Here is a 15,262-nt window from a genome sequence, read left to right on the forward strand (position 1 = left end):
ATGGAAACCAAGTATTTGATACGATTCCGCTCCAGCCCTTCCCATAAACCCGTCCTCCCCAATTAAGGTGCCACCGAATCCTGTGATACATGCCTATATTTTCATAAGTGCAAGGTAACTGCAATAGACAGGTCGGAATGTCTTACTGAAATACGGGACAGATCAACCTTTTTGTTCTACCTTAGTGGTGTTTGGTTGCAGGAGACCGGACAAAGGCCAAAATTCCGGACTGTTGCTGCGTTCACATGCTATTCGGAACTAGAAAACTCTGAAATTTCCGACTTGCTAACTGGTTGCAGTTGAACACGTGTTGCGATTAATGATTCTGCAAGCTGGACATTTCCTAGTTTCCTAGTTCCGACTATATGTGAACGTGGCATGCCCAGTACAATAAAATCATAGAGATCCTATTAAATGACTAGTTCCTAATTATATGCATAAAACCATAAAGATCATATTAAAGATACACTATGCAAATAATTTTAAATCATTTATTTTAAGCAAACCAGACAAGTTTTCTTGTTTCTTTAATTTACAGATATCCAGGGGTCACACTCCAGCATTATTAACAAACATGGCATGTGTGTTTAGTGAGCCACCAGATCAGAGGTAGTAGGGATGACCAGGGATTTTGTCTTTAAGTGCATGAATTAGACAATTTTCCTGTCCTGCTAAGCATTCAAAATGTACAAAGTAATTTTTTGTGTCGGGGAAATGTATGGAGTATAAAGTAGATCATTTTATTTAGGAATGTAGTGGAGTAAAAGTAAAAGCTGTCAAAAGTATAAATATTAAAGTACAGATGCACAGAAAAACGACTTAAGTAGTACTTTAAAGTATTTTTACTCTACACCACTGGAAAGAGTGCAAATAGAAACAATACACAGTTTCGCTTCTTAGACTTGCTTTCAATGAGAACCTATAACACACATTTATTTGTGAATTTGGTTGGGTCACCCCCAAAAATGTAGCTTTAAATCCTTAATTCTATGTGTAAAACCATGCACCATAATAGGATGTATGGTGCTGCGTTCAAAATAACTGGGAACTCTGACTTCTCCGACTTCAGTGCGTTCAAGAACACCGGATACTCTGAAAAAACGAACAACGACAGGGAAAAATAGTTTTTAACTTGGTCATCCAATTCCGAAATCTAGTTGTCCTGAAAGGACCATAGGAATTCGGCCAAATTATGAAACAACTGATCTTTAGGTCGGAGAAGTCGAAGCTCTAGGATGATCCCTGAGTTTCCGACTTGGAATTCAGAGTTGGATGACTGAAACTATTTTTCAAAGTCGGAACGCGTTCCCAGTTGTCGGGAACGCACGGTAAATCTGATGTCGGAGATTCCCCAGTTCCCAGTTGTCGTGAACGCGGCAATAGTTTAAGTAAAACCCCACAGAAGAAGCAGAAGCATTGAAAAATAACCTTCGAGAGGTAAGCAATTTTACTGTCGACCATCTATCTGACTGTTGTCTAGCTAGCAATTGTTGTGTTATCAACATGTTATATTTAGCCAAAGCTAGTTAGGCAACATACAAAAAAACAGATAAAGTTAGCGTGAGAGTATCAACGTGCTAGCTATCCGCATTATCTAGTTAGCAAGTTTCTACTGACTGACTTTCGCGTTTCCTTAGGTATCCCCACTCTGAGGGCGTCCAGAATATTTTCACAATAGGGGCAAGAATCAGCTGGAATTTGTCACCTCCGACGTTCACGACACTTATTTTGCCACCACAAGCCTAGCAACACATCACAGCTATTGGCAACCGTTCACTGCGCCTCTTGGACGACCAGCGGTGTGTTTATGTCTGTTTTACGAAATCGGTGAGTGCATTATGACTATATAACGATTAAGGTGCTATCGTAAATGTATGTATATTTTAAAATTACATTTTCTGCGTCTTAACATCAAAATGGCGTCTCCCATCACTCGTGCCATCTGATGACGCACTCTTCAGTGCCAACTAATAGTTTTGGCGTGTTCAAAATAACTGGGAACCCGGACACTTACGAGGTCAAATCATGACGTCGGAACTCTAGAAAGAGGCCGGAGGTGCAATTCAAATCTATCTTTCCCAGACGGAGCGCGCTTTTTGTTGTCCAGATTTTCCAGTTGTTTTGATCGCGGCATGAATGACGCTTTCACGATAACTGGGAACTCGGAAACGAGGTCGAATCATGACGTCAATGCTCTTCAATCGGAACTCGAACTAGATAGATGCCCGAGATTCCGAGTTGGATGACCCTTAATGACAAATACCAGTCGGAACTCGGTTTTTCTGAGTTGCCAGTTGTTCTGGACGTCCTGAAGTCGGAGATTTCCGAGTTCCCAGTTATTTTGAATTCAGTCAGGCTTTCTGGTTGCTAATCTACCCATCTTCGTTTGTAAGTGATTTGTATATCGAAGTGAAATAACGTGTCGTTAAATGTATTAGCTAGTTAACGGTAAAGCAAAATCAATTGGCTGGCTAGCGTAGCTAGTTAACAAACCCAATGACATGTGAGATTAACTGCTCTAGTCGTGAAGATGGCTAGCTCCGTAGGTTAGAGTAATTTTTGATGCCGAATTTGATGTCTTCAACTCGTGACTTGACCACCTCTGGCAATGCCTGGTCGGAATTGGAGGACAATGAGCTAAATGTCAGACTGCCTTTTCGTCTTGTCTGTAATTGTCAACGGTGATATTTTAGAGTCACACTATGGACACATTGGGTAGCTAACAATATACCTATACAGATTGTTATTAAAAGGTCAAGTCATAAAATGTATATAGGCTACTTGGGTATTCAATAAAAACCAATGCCATCATTGTTATCAGAATCTGTGGCACTAGAGCTGATGTCTGTGCCTTTCACCCTTTCTTTCAGAGCTGTTGTGCAGCTGTTGGAACCTGTGTGGAAACCTAGTCTACAAGCAAGGAGCTTGCAGCCACTTTGGCAAATATTTTTCATGTCAGAGACGGTGGACGCTTGCAGTCGTTTATGTCATCCTCTATTTTCCAGACAGAAGATCCCGAAACATCTCCATTCAATATATTTTTATCTTACTGATAGTGCTAGTAGCCAGCCAAAATGTCTGTTAATGTCAACCGCAGTGTGGCAGACCAGTTCTATCGCTACAAGATGCCCCGTCTGATTGCTAAGGTGACTGACTATCTGGTATAGTATGATCCTGTAAGAGGAATGACTTACATATATCAAGAATGTTGAATGACTATCTTAGGGTGTGTTTTCTTTTAGTTATTTTCCGGTGAGATGTGCAGGCCTCAAGGGTGATCATCTGCAAAATGATTCTACTAAAAATTTTTTTTTTTTTGTGGTCGGATTTGTGTCCAGGTTGAGGGCAAAGGAAATGGAATCAAGACCGTCATTGTCAACATGACTGATGTTGCAAAGGCACTGAGTAGGCCTCCAACATGTAAGTTGACCTCCCCACCACAAGTGTTTTCTGAAGTGCTAACATTGACTCGCACCATACATTGATACCTTGACGTGGCTAAATGTTAGTGTGCATTACCATCCATTAGCTTAGGGGATGTTGATTTTGACTCTTATCCTCCTTGCAGATCCAACCAAGTTTTTTGGTTGTGAGCTTGGTGCTCAGACCCAGTTTGATGCAAAGAATGACCGCTTCATCGTCAACGGATCCCATGAGGCAAACAAGTTGCAGGACATGCTAGATGTATTTATCCGGAAATTTGTGCTCTGTCCTGAGTGTGATAACCCTGAAACTGATCTGGTAACTATTTGAGGAATATATTTGTGGTGTACGTTTGGGTAGTAGAGGGGCACAGGAATGAAGTGTGCCGAGCGCATTGATCTGTGGGACTTTGCAATTGTAATTTGACCATTATACCAAAGCCACAGATGGTCAGTTTTCCCGGTAATGTTTTTTTAATCATGTTTTTTTTTTTAAAATTTTACTCTGCGTAGTGTTGTATCAAGGTCCCTCCTGAGGCCTGTAGATATGACGCAGCCCTGGTCAGGTTTTTGTATATAGATATATTTGATGTCCTGCGTACCTTGTGCTACATCTGTAATTTTGGGTTCTGCTTGTTCATGCCTCAGCCATTTGGATCTAATTCTGTATGCTACATACCCTGCATTGAGTGATCAATTGTCTTTTTGTCTTGCAATACAGTTATGGTCTGTTGGGTAAATTATTACTTGTCTGTTATTGTTGGTATAGTCACTGTCATTAGGGTGAATATGCTAATTTGTTTGACCTTTTCATTGCAGCATATCAATCCTAAGAAACAAACAATCGGTAACTCCTGTAAGGCCTGTGGGTACCGCGGCATGCTAGACACACGACACAAGCTCTGCACATTCATCCTCAAAAACCCACCAGGTAAGCACACAATAAGAATTTGCCCATAATTTGTTTCCTTACTAATCAAAAAGTCAAGTCAGATATGTGCCCTATTGAGTCAAAGCGCCGGTGGCTTTTTCATCAGAAAATGAACCTGGGTCTGTGGAGAAGAAGAAAGATAAGAAGAATCGTAAGAAGGACAAGGATAATGGTTCTGGCAGCGTTGAGGCTGGGAACCATAACGACATAGATGCCCCTGATGCCGTGGTGAGTATCCTCATTAATGTACGCAAACCATGCCAGTTCTTAATGTTAGCGGTTGAATAGGGGGAACAAATCTCCACCTGCCTCCCAAGTTATTATTGGTCTGAGGGACTAGTTTGCCAGTATCTTAAGCCTGCCATCTAGCAGCATTTACCCAGTAATAATATGTTGTGTATCAGGATGTTGAAGATGATGAGGATTGGGCAGAGGAAACCACGGAGGAGGCACAGAGACGAAGGATGGAGGAGATCAGCTCCCATGCGAAGAACCTGACCCTCAGTGAGGACCTGGAGAAGACCCTGGAGGAGCGGGTCAACATATTCTATAACTTTGTCAAAGTAAGTTGTGCCTGAAACTAATTGCAAGGATAATGAAAGTTTGTGACTGATTGTGAAATTCTCTTTGATATGGTGTAGGACTTTGGTCCTAGAGTGCCATAAGCACTTCATGTTTTTGATTTAACCAGACCAGGTGTGTTGATTAGTTCAGTGACGGACTAAATGCAATTAGCTCGGTTGGTTTGGTGTGGGGCGTAGTTGGGACAAGCTCCTGCAGTACCTGCGGTAAGGGTGTGAACCTTTTTAAACGAAGTTGGGATCCTTAACGTTAAGAAAAATCCCTAACTTAAAAACAATGTTTTTTGTATTCCCCCCACTTAATTGAAATCGCAGTGCAGTTATTTTCTGTTATAGGCTATAAAGGCCTGGGAAAGTTGTGTAAAACCAGAGGAAGAGGAACTTTTTAGGCTACTTTGGGGAATTTGCAAGACAAGACATTGCGAGATGCACATTACCAAAACATATTAGCATGTTTCTGCTGCCTCTCTCACCCACGCTGGCCTGTCTGCTCTCTTTTTCACTAATGATGCAAATGTGTGATCAGTCTTCTGTCTGTTGCGTGTAGAATATTGTCGCCTATTCATGGTACAGGGCTCCAGAGAGAGCAGGGGTCTAAGGCACTGCTTCTCAGGGCTAGAGGTGTCACTACAGACCCTGGTTCAATCATGGGCTGTATCACAACTGGCTGTGCTTGGGAGTCTCATAGGGTGGTGCACAATTTGCCCAGTGTCGTTAGGGTTTGGCTGGGGTAGGCTGTCATTGTAAATAATGTGTAAATAAATAAAACAGATTCTGCCGGGATACAGTAGCCTCTTCGGGACAGTTTTGCGAGCACAGGGTAGTCTATTCTTCGTTTCTGCCTCATCTGAAATTACAGAAGGCTACCGGGAGCCTTTATCGATTTACCCTTTTCAGACATAATGGAATGTGACCCCTTGAACGCACTGCAACTACGGCATGTTTGCCTGCTAGGGTAGGGTACGCTACGGCTTTTTAAATGCCGACACTAAACTTCTGGAGATATGAATGGGCATTGTACTTGTCTGTAAAGGAATGAGGCTTCTGAAGCAGAACTAATGTCCATCACTAGGCAACCAGAACTGTCAATCAAATCCTGAGTTGCTGTGCGCAGCCTGCTGCCTTGCCTGCGGGCAGACTGTCCCAAAAAAGTACTTTTAAAGTTAGTTAAATACTGTCACTTACCAAGACATTTAATAGAAATTAAACCTCTAGCTACCATACCATAAATAAAAAAACACAGCAGCACATCAGTCAGCGACGTTTATTGTTGGGGAGAAAATACAGAACATTTTATGCCAGAGAAGAATTCTGTCACTTATTTATTTTCTTGGTCTGCAACGTTCACAATTGTCGCTATCGACATGTTACTGTAGCTGTGTTCTATGTCTGTAAAGGTTTGCGGTAGACCTCACATCACTTAATTGTCAGGTCCAAGCGGTCATACATGGGTAATAGAACCATTAATCTGCATTGTAAATTGACGTGGATTAGATTTTTTTCTTAGCATTTTTAATGGAAAACAAAGAGGAATGGCAGTTTAAACATTAAGCTAAATTGTCCATTTGTCGTGGCACTCCAGGATCAGGGTCTCCTACAGGGTAACAATGAAAGAGTGAACGTTTTATGACCGGGACCAAGAAGTGTTGCCCAGTAGTCCTGTTCCACACTCAAATCTTTGTGTTGCTAGGCTTCTTGGTCTATGTTGAAGACCATGGTGTTAAAAATCATTCTTGTTTGTGGTTACTTTCCCCGTCTCCAGCAAAAAAGGGAGGACTGCGCCGTTGATGCAGCAGATAAGGAGATCTTGGTGGAGGCAGAGCGTCTGGATGTGATGGCCATGGGACCGCTGATTCTGAGCGAACTGCTGTTTGACGAAAACATCCGTGACCAGATCAAGAAATACAAACGCCATTTCCTTCGCGTGAGTCTTCAAATCCGTATTGTTACGTTTGACCTCTGTCTTAACCTCATAACTCAGTGGTAATGCATTCAAGAGGGGACAGTTGACCAAAACCATCTCAAATTGATCATGGGTTTTGTTACTGTTCCGTATGACTTCAGTTCTGTGTGAATAACAAGAAGGCCCAGAAGTACCTCCTGGGAGGCTTTGAGTGCTTGGTGAAGCTGCACCAAGCCCAGCTCCTGCCCCGTGTGCCTGTCGTGCTCAAAGACTTGTATGATGCTGATTTAGTGGAGGAGGATGTCATATTGTCCTGGGCAGAGAAGGTGTGTGGTGAAACATGTACATTGCTCGCACACACTTCAATACATTTGAATGTCCACTTACGTAGCTTCTTGTAAAATAAGTGATGTTTAATTTTCTGTTTGCTCGGTTCTCTAAGTCTCGTTGCTCATGACTCTCTTTCAGGTGTCCAAGAAGTATGTCTCTAAGGAACTTGCCAAAGAGATCCATGCGAGGGCATCTCCTTTCATCAGGTGGCTGAAGGAGGCGGAGGAAGAGAGTGAGGGCAGTGAGGTAGAGGAGGAAGAGGATGATGAAAATGTGGAGGTACTGGTTAGACTGTCCCCTGATTTCACAGCTTTTCCAGTTTTATACTGTTTGAGTTGGGCTACTAGGATCTGTTTAGTCAAAATTGCAGCTAATGCAAGACTTACTGTAACAACTCTTATTTTCTCATACTCAGGTTGTGTATGATTCTTCTGCTCGGGAACTGAAAGTGGAGACAGTAAAACCGAACAAGCCTGAAGAGGACGACTTCGATATTGATGCAATTTAATTAAACAAGGATGCCATTTTTGAGAAGTTGTAGCTTTGAATCACATTTTGTTCATCTTGTCAAATCACCAGCCCTCCTTTCCTTTTCTCACACCCTCCCTGCTTCCTGGCATGATTAACATGGCGCTATGCACATGTCCTCTGTAATTTTGAGATGTATCCGATCTGAGATATGGGTCAGTTTTGGGGGAGTTACTTGACTGGTATGAATTTCTTCCCTTTTTTTGTCATTAAATGTTTTACTGTCCACAACTATTTTGTTCCAATTGAGTTTTTAGATGGTATTGATATTGTCAGCTCTGTGGTATGTGTAAACTGTGCATAACCTCTGGATGTCACTCAGTACTCAACACACTTGTGGTATTCCCCCTCTTGACAAGTCAGCAGTGCCATTGCAGCATATTTTTGAATTGATACAACTTTTTGGAATAATGAGAGCACAGAAAACACTGAAATATATGAAGCTCATCAGGGTGACTCCTTCCCCCCTGATTTGTATTCAGTATATTGCATCAGTATATATTATATAGGCCTACTTCACTTGGCTGAGGCAAATATACACTGAGCAAAAATGCAACATGTAAAGTGTTGGTCCCATTTTTCATGATCTGAAAAAAAATATCCCATTTTCATACTCCCAGAAAGCTTATTTCTCTGAGTGTGTGTGCACATTTGCTACAGCTCTGTTAGTGAGCATTACTCCTTTTCCAAGATAATCCATCCACCTGACCTGTGGCATATCAGGAAGCTGATTTAAACGGCAAGGTCATTACATGGGTGTGCCTTGTGCTGAGGACCATTAAAAGGCCACACTAAAATGTGCAGTTTGTCTCGCAACACAATGCCACAGATGTCTCAGGTTTTGAGGGAGCGTGCAAACAGCTGCATATCTGTATTCCCAGTCATGTTAAATTCATTGATTGGGGCCTAATGAATTGACTGATTTCCTCATGAACTGTAACTCGGTAAAATAAATGTTGCATGTTGCGTTCTATTTTTGTTCAGTATATTTTCTTTATGGGAGGGACCTGCCATCCTGCCATAACCCTGCTACGTTTGGAAGCACAACCACTGACTCATGGTTTCTGTAGGTAAGGCATGAACTTGTACACAAGAGAAAGACATGTTATTTCCTATCTGTCATTAATGTGAATCACTGAGTGGTGACTGCGCTATCACCGGCTGTATTGCGCTCCAATGAGCGCCGAGGGACGCCTGTTTCCTCACTTCCTCTGCTGTTCTGACAGGATTTGGCCCGATCCAACCCGTGAGTAGCCATTTTGGTCCCACCTAAAACACTAGCCTCATTCTGAATCGGAGATGGAAGAAATTGAGCCGACAGCGAGTCAGAAAGATAAACGCTATTGAAACTCAGGAATACAGACGGACAGGACATCAAGGCACACAAGGATTGCGTTACAAAAAGGAGCGATTTTGGGACCGGTGACAACAACCATCTGCCGTCCTCTCTGTCTGAGTGCTATTCTAGCCTAGATTGGAGCCAGTCTCTGATAATTACTTAAATTTAAGAGGCCATGTATGGCATTTAAAAATATATATATATAGCTTATCAGCCTTCATTCTCAATATAAATGACTATATACCGAGCGAGCGTAATAGGGAAATAGATGTCATCATCACACTTTTTCTGCGTCCCCGGGACACCTTGAGACACATTTGGATTGGATGGACCGATGTTAAGTCAGTATCCAGAATCCATGGTTTTTGGTCCAGAAGCAAGAGTACAATCGCCACCCCTTGTATTGCCAAAGAAGGTGCAGAATTGAATCATCCGGGAAATAGAGGCAACATTCATCGAGAATAAAATGTCAACAAAAACTCCACTACCTACGGTCAATGAGAAAGAGGCGGAAAGCGTAAGTAAACGTATTATTAAGTAGTTAGAGGTGTATTGTGTCTGACAATACAAAATAACCACTCTCCCTGTTCCATTGTATCATACATACCATTTTACTTAGGCTACTGGCTACATTGTATCTGAGTGTTCGATACATTGTGTCACACGGGAGATGGGCATATGTTCCTCTACTGTGCATGCCCTGGCTTTAATCTCCTATGTTGCCTGATAACACGACATATGCTGTGTTTGGTCTGTAGACAGTGATAGATACTCATTTGTATCTCCATCCAAACCTTACCTGTTAGAAGACTGGTTTTTAAAAGTGTCGGTCAATAGAGGTGCCAATTGCTCGCCTACCAATGGGCTTACACAGTTCCCACCCCTTTCAGTTCAAAGGCAATCGTCTGTCAGTTTTCATTCTCGTTGAGAGTATCGGGCAAGCGCGAGGGGATCTATGAGTTACCCCCACAAAAACGAGAGAGTTATCTGGTTAAATGGCATTCAAATTGCCAGCACAAAAATGACAGGGTCTCCGTCGATGAAGAGACCCCCCATCACCATAGTAAGTAACGATTTATTAATAAGAGAAATCTCTGCAACTCTAGGCTACCTGAAATTTTCATTTGGCTAAATGAGGACGAAACTCTCTTGGAATGTCTTAGTGAATTTGATCATTTTATACTGTTGTATGAAGTTTCCTTCATTTGTATCTGGTTAATCTGGAATTGACATTATAGTGAAGGAACATACACTGAGTATACAACATATGTATTACTTTTTCCATGGCAGACTGTCCAGGTGAATCCAGGTGAGAGCTATGATCCCTTAATGATGTAATTTGTTAAATCCACTTCAGTCAGTGTGTAGATGAAGGGGAGGGGACAGGTTAAATAATGATTTTTAAGCCTTGAGACAGCTGAGACATGGATTGTGTATGTGTGTCATTCAGAGTGTGAATGAGCAAGAAAAAATATTGAAGTGCCTTTTAACAGCGTATGGTAGTAGGTGCCAGGCACACCAGTTTGTGTCAAGAACTGCAACAATGCTGGGATTTTCATGGTCAACAGTTTCTCACATGTATCAAGAATGGTCTACCACCCAAAGGACATCCTGCCAACTTTACACAACTTTGGGATGCATTGGAGTCAACATGGGCCAGAATCCCTGTCAAACGCTTTCGATACGTTGTAGAGTCCATGTCCCAAGGAATTGAGGCTGTTCTGAGGGCAAAAGGTGGGGTGCAACTCAATATTAGGAAGGTGTTCCAAATGTTTGGTATACTCAGTATATTGACAGGTAATAATACTTTAAGTGTGATCTACTTTGAGAAGGTTTATGAGAGAGTTGAATTGTTCTCACATTCAGAGGTGTTGTGTTTAGGTTGTTGTCTAGGCTGGTAGTGGATCACAACAGAAATTAAAACATTTTGCAGCGATGTGACAAGACTGTAACTACCAATTGGATGTCACGAAATTGGTGAGAAAAAAGGGTTACATTTAAAAAAATAAAAATATTATAGCATCCCTGAAAGTGATAACAGCACTGTAACCCAGTGTTATGGTTGGCTTTATAGGAAGTCTAGCCTGATCCAACAGACTGACCAGCACAGCGATCTGTCTGGTTTACGAGGCTATTGGACGTCTGCTGAATCTAGTGCATTCTTACTGGTAACATCCTGATCAATGCAAACATCAGAATCTTATTAGCCTATGCTTTTCAGCGCTGTATATCTTTTCCCACAACTGAAATTGTCTGTGTGGCCAGGGAACCACTGATGCCCAGGTTAGGGTTGGGGTTGTTAGGGCGGAGTGAGAGCATAGAGCAGGCCCTGTTGAGGGAGCTGTATGAGGGTGGAGAGTCGATACTGACCCATAGAAAAGTATCTATCTCATTTTGGGATGGGGTGTTGTGGGCTTTTATCCATGGTCAGAGGATCAATACGCTGGACATACACTGGATAGTCAAACTGCACTATAGTGAGTCACCTACACTAGGGTTGCAAAATTCCCTGGTTTTCCAGAAATCCTGGTAGGATGATTCTGGATTTCCTGCTTATTCCCTCTTCATTCCGAGGGAATTTATTAAAAGTTCCCGAAATTTTGCAACCCCAACCTACACTAACCTTTCTTTACCCTCTTGGTTTGCTTGATCATAATCTTTTCAATAAACATGTAATAAACAGGAGAATTGTTTTGGACCCTGACAGGGGATGGAATGCCCCAGCATGAGCCACTGCTAGTGCAGAGATGTTCCACTCCTGTCTGTCCGTCAGTCTTTCTGTCTACAGCACACTGTTTCACTCATGTCTGTCCGTCTGTCTGTCCCCAGCATACGACTCACAGCAATGGGCGCCAGGAAGTCACCACACGCTCTGTCCGCTCGGGAGTCCGCACCCGAAACTCTGGTGCCGACGAGCAGCCTCATGTGGGGAACTATCGGCTCCTGAAGACCATTGGGAAGGGCAACTTCGCCAAGGTCAAGCTGGCCCGCCATATCCTCACTGGCAGAGAGGTGAGAGGAGAGACCTGCAGCATGACAAGCTGCTGTAGCCCCTTTCTGGTTTACCTAGCTTCACAGACAGGTAGCCTAGTGGTTAGAGCGTTGGACTAGTAACCGAAAGGTTGTAAGATCGAATCCTTGTACTGACGAGGTAAAAATCTGTAGTTCTGCCCCTGAACAAGGCAGTTAACCCACTGTTCCTAGGCCGTCATTGAAAATAAGAATTTGTTCTTACCTGACTTGCCTGGTTAAATAAAGGTAAAATCATAAAATAATATATACTTCTTTCCCCTCTCAATAGCGTTGTTCTTGTTGTGCAAATATGAATTGTATGTTTTTCATCAGTAGGTGACATAAAAAAAGAGAAGCAATGTACATTCACCAGCTAGTTTATTAGGTACACCCAGCTAGTACTGGGTCGTACCCCCCCCCCCCTTTCCTTTAGAACAGCCTGAATTCTTCATGGCATGGATTCTGCAAGGTGTCGGAAACGTTCCACAGGTATGTTGGTCCATGCTGACGCAATGGCATGACACAGTTGCTGCAGATTGGACGGCAGGACATTCATGCTGCGCACATCTATCTCATCCCGTTCTCTCTCATCCCATAGATGCTCTATTGGGTTTGGTCAGCAACAATGTTGAGATATGCTGTAGCGTTCAATCGTTGCTCGTTTATATCAAGGGACCTAATGTGTGCCAGGAAAACATTCCCCACACCAGTACACCACTGTCACCACCACATTACGGTTGACACCAGGCAGGATGGGGCCATGGACTCATGCTGCTTACGCCAAATCCTGACTGCCATCAGCATGATGCAACAGGAACTGGTATTTGTCGGACTAGGCAATTTTTTCCCACTCCTCAGTTGTCCAGTGTTGGTGATCGTGTGCCCATTGAAGCCACTTCTTCTTGTTTTTATCTGGTATGAGTGGAACCTGGTGTGGTCATCTGCTGCAATAGCCCATCTGTGACAAGGATTGACAAGTTGTGCGTTCCGAGATGCCGTTCTGCATACCACTGTTGTACTGTGCTCTTATTTGCCTGTTTGTGGCCCACCTGTTAGCTTGCACAATGAGCTGCTTTCACCCACAGGACTTCCGCTGGATGTTTTTTGCTTGTCGCACCTTTTCCGGTAAACCCTAGACCCTGTCTTGTGTGAAAAGCCCGGGAGGCCGGCTATTTCTGAGATACTGGAACCTGCGCGCCTGGCACCGATGATTATACCACGCTCAAAGTTGCTTAGGTCACACGTTTTGCCCAACGTTCAATTGAAAACTAACTGAATGCATCGATACCTGTCTGCCTGCTTTATATAGCAAGCCACGTGACTCACTGTCTGTACCTAATAAACTGTTCGGTGAGTGTATGTACAGTTGAAGTCAGAAGTTTGCATACACCTTAGCCAAATACATTTACAAAAACTCAGTTTTTCACAATTCCTGACATTTAATCCAATAAAAAATTCCTGTCTTAGGTCAGTTTCGATCACCACTTTATTTTAAGAATGTGAAATGTCAGAATAATAGTAGAGAGAATTATTTATTTCATCTTTTATTTATTTCATCACATTCCCAGTGGGTCAGAAGTTTACATACACTTAATTAGTATTTGGTAACATTGCCTTAAACAATTTAAACTTGGGTCAAACGTTTCGAGTAGCCTTCCACAAGCTTCCCACAATAAATTGGCTGAATTTTGGCCCATTCCTCCTGACAGAGCTGGTGTAACTGAGTCAGGTTTGTAAGGCCTCCTTGCTCGCACATGCTTTTTCTGTTCTGCCCACATATTTTCTATAGGATTGAGGTCAGGGCTTTGTGATGGCCACTCCAATACCTTGACTTTGTTGTCCTTAAGCCATTTTGCAACAACTTTGGAAGTATGCTTGGGGTCATTGTCCATTTGGAAGACTCATTTGCGACCAAGCTTTAACATCCTGACTGATGTCTTGAGATGTTGCTTCAATATATCCACATAATTGTCCTACCTCATGATGCCATCTATTTTGTGAAGTGCACCAGTCCCTCCTGCAGCAAAGCACCCACACAACATGATGCTGTCACCCCCGTGCTTCACCGTTGGGATGGTGTTCTTCGGCTTGCAAGCCTCCCCCTTTTTCCACCAAATATAACCATGGTCATTATGGCCAAACAGTTCTATTTTTGTTTCATCAGACCAGAGGACATTTCTCCAAAAAGTACGATCTTTGTACCCATGTGCAGTTGTAAACCATATTCTGGCTTTTTTATGGTGGTTTTGGAGCAGTGGCTTCTTCCTTGCTGAGCGGCCATTCAGGTTATATCAATATAGGATTTGTTTTACTGTGTATAGATAGATACTTTTGTACCTGTTTCCTCCAACATCTTCACAAGGTCCTTTGCTGTTGTTCTGGGATTGATTAGCACTTTTCGCACCAACGTACGTTCATGACCCACTGGCATTGTGATACAGTGAATTATAAGTGAAATAATCTGTCTGTTAACAATTGTTGGAAAAATTACTTGTGACATGTACAAAGTAGATGTCCTAACTGACTGTTTATACTGGTATTTCGTCTTCTACACACCTTGTTTTTGCTCTCTCCTCAGGTGGCAATAAAGATAATCGACAAGACACAACTAAACCCAAACAGCCTTCAAAAGGTAAGGATCCTCCCCGTGTGGCTGCGATTCACAGTACACTTATTGAGGTGGTGTGACAAAATGTATCATTTGTGAGTGTGGCTGTGCAACCCCTGACCTTTGTAGTTTTGCCCTGGTTGTGGTTGTTGCCAGTCAGAGGCCATTATTGATCTGACTGATGTGCTGTAGCAGGCAGGGTTTTGGTAGACAGAAAGCAGAGCATGACCAGGGCATACCTTGTGTGGCCGTTGGTATTCTGCCTGCCCAACTCTGAGACTTAGGGTAAGCATCTCTCTCACTCACTGCTTAGCTGCAGTTTCCATCTGTTTTTTCACCATTGATTCTGTGCTTTGTATTTAAGGCCTGGCCCTTCGACATAGATTGTGCTAAACCAACAGAAACAATCAGAGCCACGAGGGGCTCTTCATGAGGTGGCTTGTTGGAAACACACAAAACATGACTCTTCTGTTGACAACCTCCTTGTAGGTCGTTATAAATAAACCCTAAGAGTAGTCATGTTGATTTAACTCATTTATAGCAATGCAAAGCTACCATGCTTAAATGTCCCCTTTGCCAGTTGAAATTCCCTTGTCTGACAATGCTAT

At 42.7% G+C, this 15,262-nt stretch overlaps 2 protein-coding genes across 16 annotated transcripts in view; both read left to right on the forward strand.

Annotated features, from left to right (window-relative positions):
* Window positions 1–1,263: 1,263 nt before the first annotated feature.
* Window positions 1,264–8,318, forward strand: LOC139375149 (eukaryotic translation initiation factor 5-like). Of its 4 annotated transcripts, none has more exons than XM_071116647.1 (12): window positions 1,264–1,437; window positions 1,638–1,827; window positions 2,871–3,146; window positions 3,339–3,420; window positions 3,569–3,741; window positions 4,242–4,353; window positions 4,460–4,581; window positions 4,758–4,916; window positions 6,697–6,858; window positions 6,999–7,163; window positions 7,306–7,446; window positions 7,583–8,318. In XM_071116647.1, the coding sequence occupies exons 3-12, from the start codon at window positions 3,075–3,077 to the stop codon at window positions 7,673–7,675; spliced, it is 1,281 nt and encodes a 426-aa protein (XP_070972748.1). In that variant the 5' UTR covers window positions 1,264–1,437; window positions 1,638–1,827; window positions 2,871–3,074; the 3' UTR covers window positions 7,676–8,318. The 4 variants fall into 4 exon arrangements, with proteins under 4 accessions (XP_070972748.1, XP_070972749.1, XP_070972750.1 ...); XM_071116650.1 differs by lacking the exons at window positions 1,264–1,437; window positions 1,638–1,827 and adding exons at window positions 2,021–2,130; window positions 2,337–2,388; XM_071116648.1 differs by lacking the exon at window positions 1,638–1,827 and having other exon boundaries at window positions 1,341–1,437.
* Window positions 8,319–8,921: 603 nt separating this feature from the next.
* Window positions 8,922–15,262, forward strand: part of LOC139375150 (MAP/microtubule affinity-regulating kinase 3-like) — a 30,419-nt gene continuing 24,078 nt past the window's right edge. For 7 of the 12 annotated variants that reach the window (XM_071116653.1, XM_071116657.1, XM_071116659.1 and 4 more), the window contains exons 1-3: window positions 9,263–9,551; window positions 11,864–12,046; window positions 14,625–14,678. In XM_071116653.1, the coding sequence (XP_070972754.1) occupies window positions 9,501–9,551; window positions 11,864–12,046; window positions 14,625–14,678 (288 nt within the window). In that variant the 5' untranslated portion in view covers window positions 9,263–9,500. Of the gene's footprint in view, window positions 9,552–11,863; window positions 12,047–14,624; window positions 14,679–15,262 lie in introns of all 12 variants that reach the window. The other 5 variants (XM_071116654.1, XM_071116652.1, XM_071116651.1 and 2 more) reach the window with 4 other exon arrangements.

This window comes from Oncorhynchus clarkii, chromosome 19, assembly GCF_045791955.1.
Source record: "Oncorhynchus clarkii lewisi isolate Uvic-CL-2024 chromosome 19, UVic_Ocla_1.0, whole genome shotgun sequence".
NCBI lineage: Eukaryota > Metazoa > Chordata > Actinopteri > Salmoniformes > Salmonidae > Oncorhynchus > Oncorhynchus clarkii.

Coding starts and splice junctions, on each gene's coding strand:
- LOC139375149 (XM_071116647.1), top strand. CDS start 3,075: ATGTCTGTTAATGTCAACCGCAGTGTGGCAGACCAGTTCTATCGCTAC. Junction 6,859..6,998: donor ACAAACGCCATTTCCTTCGC/GTGAGTCTTCAA, acceptor GTATGACTTCAG/TTCTGTGTGAATAACAAGAA. Junction 7,164..7,305: donor TATTGTCCTGGGCAGAGAAG/GTGTGTGGTGAA, acceptor ACTCTCTTTCAG/GTGTCCAAGAAGTATGTCTC.